Source organism: Lactuca saligna, chromosome 6 (assembly GCF_052625555.1).
Source record: "Lactuca saligna cultivar CGN05327 chromosome 6, ASM5262555v1, whole genome shotgun sequence".
NCBI lineage: Eukaryota > Viridiplantae > Streptophyta > Magnoliopsida > Asterales > Asteraceae > Lactuca > Lactuca saligna.
In genome coordinates, this window is record NC_136422.1 from 68,338,198 (window position 1) to 68,342,671 (window position 4,474).

At 33.6% G+C, this 4,474-nt stretch overlaps 1 protein-coding gene across 11 annotated transcripts; it reads right to left on the bottom strand.

Annotated features, from left to right (window-relative positions):
• Window positions 1–241: 241 nt before the first annotated feature.
• Window positions 242–3,598, bottom strand: LOC145001488 (uncharacterized). Of its 11 annotated transcripts, none has more exons than XM_078960869.1 (6): window positions 3,377–3,598; window positions 2,793–2,869; window positions 2,534–2,690; window positions 2,291–2,426; window positions 2,027–2,128; window positions 242–1,674 (listed from the first exon to the last, which is right to left on the bottom strand). In XM_078960869.1, the coding sequence occupies exons 3-6, from the start codon at window positions 2,648–2,650 to the stop codon at window positions 1,577–1,579; spliced, it is 453 nt and encodes a 150-aa protein (XP_078816995.1). In that variant the 5' UTR covers window positions 2,651–2,690; window positions 2,793–2,869; window positions 3,377–3,598; the 3' UTR covers window positions 242–1,576. The 11 variants fall into 11 exon arrangements, 8 of the variants coding, with proteins under 8 accessions (XP_078816995.1, XP_078816994.1, XP_078816992.1 ...); XM_078960868.1 differs by lacking the exon at window positions 2,793–2,869 and adding an exon at window positions 2,906–3,120; XM_078960866.1 differs by having other exon boundaries at window positions 2,793–3,120.
• Between the last annotated feature and the right edge of the window lie 876 nt (window positions 3,599–4,474).

Genomic DNA, 4,474 nt, shown 5'->3' on the forward strand with positions numbered 1-4,474 from the left:
AAAACTCATGTATTACATGTGTTAATTAAAAATAAATAAATATATATGTCTAAATATTTAAGAACTTTGGATTTATAAGAAAATAAGAAAAATAATGAATTATTAAATTTTTTTTTATCTTTTAAATTTAAATAAATAAACAAAATAAACTAATTAGCTTTAATTTGGAAATTTTGAAATAAGACGATAAGTCCATTAATGAAATTGATATTCATTTATTACTATATTTATTGTAATTATTACATTAAAATATTATGTAAAATTTATTAAAATAAAAAAAACATCTCATAAAATGACATGTGTAAAAAAATTAATTCAAAAAAATCACAAAATGACATTTGACAAATTGAATGAGTGTGACATGTGGCAAAAAAACATTCATTTATTAGAGTAGATTTTCTGATTGTTAAGAATGAGATTCAATTCGACCCGAAGACTAATGAGCAACGTGAAGGAAACCCGTAGTCATTACTGAAGTATAATTAGTTAATTACCAAAAAGAGGCCACTACCAAGATCATTTTGATTACCAAAGTTCATTGTTTCTTTGAAGTAGACATTACACCAACAATATCATAATCAAAATTGTTGGTGTAATTACCACCTCAAAATAACAATGAACTTTGGAAATCAAAATAATCTTAGTGGTGGCTTTATTTTGGTAATTAACTAATTAAGCTTCACTAGTAACTACTAGTACGCCTCACATTGTTCATTGGTCTCCGGATCGAATTGAATCTAACTCTTAACAATCAAAAATATATATTTTTCATAAAGAAGGTTCAGTGGTCATCTTATAAAAAGACTGGCTTCATCTTTGTCTCTGATCCTCCCTCCACACAACTAACCTTAGTTTCAAGCAATTTTAGGACACCATAGATGACAGCTAACCCTACACTATAATGAAGATATGGACAACTTGTCTTGCTTCCTCTTATGTGCCATGTGATGCTTATTCCATTTGATTTATTCCTCTGTGTAAGGATGTAATAATATAATTGTCTATATCATAAGGAATTACAAGCCACAAGCAACCAACTACGAATGGGAACAAGCTTCTAAAGGTTGTGTTGTATTGTTGCATAAGTTTTAACAATGCGCTATAGCAGCCAAATAAAGGGGCAGTCGAGTTACTTTTAACATCCTAAATTTGGTCACCACGAATAACTTACAATCCGAATGCATAACACAAAGTTACGTATCAAACTAACGACATATAGAAATATCGACACAAATAAAATGCATAATTCAATGTGAAAACCATCTCCATGGCCACAATACATAAAAAGTTCATGCTTTTCTAGCGCTTTCTACAAAATGTGTAAAGGAGGTGGGGTCCCAGCCCTACCCTCCTTAACCTGAATGGATAGATATATTTTTAATGAATAGGTACGTGAAGATTGCAATTGTTACCATTAAACATTCTCCTAAATTAATATTCATATACAGAAAAATTAAAAAAAATACCTCCATATGATTTTCTTTAAACCATTCCCAAAGTCAATCTTCAATGTATTGGAGGTCACCACTTGGGTTAGACATATAGTATACGTCAAAAGGTTCTATTGTTTGGAATTCTACAGTATAGTCCTTCTCAGCCAATGTTTGAGATGTTCTGCGAGATACTTCTCACCAAAGGCATTCAGTATAACTCTTGTGTTCCGCTTATTAGCACCTGCAGGTTTTCTCATGGTAACATGAGAAAAAAAAATTGGTCTCGGGGAGGATGAAATTAAAGATAATAAACACTCCAATCTCGACGCCCAGCACATAGATTAATGGTTCTCTTTATGGTTTAAGATCTTTGTGTCTTTGTCTGTCTTTATTCATATCTTTTTTTTTTCACATAGCAATATCCTCCAATTTTGAGGACTTCATTTAACGGTTCGGGTTCAAAATCGGAACATAAACATTCCCCCAAAAGCATATGCTTCCGTGCCAAACAATTCATGTTCCAAAGTCTTGAGGGAAGAACGAAAAAGCTTGAATTAAATTTTGCAGTAAAAAAATAATCGATTATTCGATACCAAATTCATTATATCCCGACTTTAGAAAAAGTTGCAGCTGCTCGTCTACAATGTTACTCCTTTGTCCATAATGCATGTCACTTAAAATCTTCTGGTACGGCTCTGCAACAGCAACAAAATCAATGATGCTCCCATCCTAAGGACACGACCATTCATTTATATCAAAAGCCGTGAAAGAATGTGATACTTGTATAAATTTATCAAATTAAAAATTCAGCTTAGTGCAAGTAAAATTACAAAACAGTTCTAAACAAGTTTCATTACCTTCATCAGGTGTTACGTTCTTGATCGGCACAAGTATGACAGTGGAGGCATCTTTGGGGCCCAACAGTAACAACATTATATAATCTTTGTGTAGCAACCCCTCAAAACCACTTTCATATATGCTCATACAATGAATCTGCACAATGGGGAAATTATCAAAAAACTTCATAATATAATTTTCTAAATATGATACCCCTCTGAATTGGGGTTAAGAAAATCATGAGCTTGCGTGCTTTATATTACCCTTGAAAAGGCAAGAAAATCATGAGCTTTCGATATATCCTTGGTGGAAGAATGATGCCCACGGGATATGTGATGCCTCTTCGCCAAACAATGATTTACATGAACATGGGTATTCATCCACAAAGATGGAAAAAATTACACTTAGCAATCGTGAAACCTGTGATGAGATTGTTAAATGCGAAAGACAAAAAAAAAATTGAATGTGGATGTTTGTTTGATTTTTCAAGAAATAAGAAAGAATGTTACATATTGTCAGGACCTCACGACATAGTGTAAATGATAGTTTTAGTCCGTTCACAACATCTTCAATTGTAAGGTATTTATTATCATGTATCCCTGGAAAACAAATAAAACATTAGAAAATCACTTTACCTTATTTTTACATCAATGTTGAGGAGGCCCTCAAACTTTTCATGCTGCTACTAATAACTCTTGGTGAAACACTTGGAGTTGGAGACTTGTGGATTAGGGATACTGAAGATTGGTAGTATTGTTAGATTAGAAGTGTCATTGGGCTTCCCTAATGAACCTTCATAACATGTATTATCTAATGAAGGGGTCAAGATTTCTCTCACCAGCGGTTGAGGCTGCATCAGCAACAGAATTGAAGGTAAAATGTTGCCTAAGGATGGACAATGAATCTCCAGATGTTTGTGTACTATAATTTCCCCCTTTTTTGCATTTTTGTTTGGTGGCCTTATTTGTAGAATAAACTAATTTGAGACAGATGACGACAAAATTAAATATATTCCTAGATGTGTAAGACCGGCTTTTGTACGATTTCTTAAAAAAAACACTCCCCAGATTAGGATTAAAAAATAAGATCATTTCTTAGAAGTTTACCTTCACTCCAGTATCCGAAGATCAAGCAACACCATTTCCATAGGCAATTCATTCCGCTTGAGAGAATTAAAGGGAGGAGGTCTCGGTGGGAGTGGAGATTTCAGTTTACTGGCAGCGGCGGGAGATGGTTTACCTGTAAACGATGGAGAAGGAAGTGAATCTGGAATGGCGTTGACGTTGGAGGTGGAGCATTTTCTTTGGAATATTTCTGTTTTGGACTGAAGATTTTGTGCTGTTTGTTTTTTTTTTAAATCAAAATATATACAGCGGATGACATCCGTAATTTTTAGTGTTTGTTTTTAACGTTGCCAGTTGTTAAAATAAATTGAATTTTTAAATTTAATTTCATATCATAAATATAAAAATTACATTTTTAACAAAAAAAAAAGAAAAAAGAAATTGCAGGTGGTCCATTTTTTTTGTTGGTTTAGGTTAAAATGAGGTCTGAAGACCTTTGAAGACAGTGGCCCATGTCTACGCTAGGAAGACCTCGCGCAGACGTTTTCTGATCTGCGCACTTCCAAAATACAAATAATCTACGAGGGCATATGTTTGTGCGTTGTCTGCGCGGCGCAGACAAAAGTGGTTGCGCAGATCTTCACACAGAAAACAAACAGCCAATTACTCTGCTTTATTTAACTAGGGTTTAGTGGTTGCATAACGCTCTTTCAATAATAATAATAATAATAATAATAATAATAATAAATAGTGATTAGGGTTCCACCAACAATTACCGAGAAATTATGAGATGCCAACAAAGAGAGGGATGGACAGGTAGGGAGAGATGTAGCCGTTTGAAAGGGGCTTTGGGCGGATCAAATTGGGGATCCACCAAGCTTGTTTTTTTTTTTTGGGTCGTTCTTTGCTTTACCCAGTTTAGAGTTTAAGCCGAGTTTGTTTAGCTTTTAATACCTATTAAAAAGAGGCACCTCTTAATCCATAAGATTGAAATATTTTGGTTGGCACTTAATTTATCTCTTAATCCATAAGATTGAGATCTTTTGGTTGGCACTTAATTAATCGATTTAATTAGAAAAAAATATCTAACCGAATCAGATGCACACTCACATCTGAAGAAAAAAGATCATGCGTATCTTC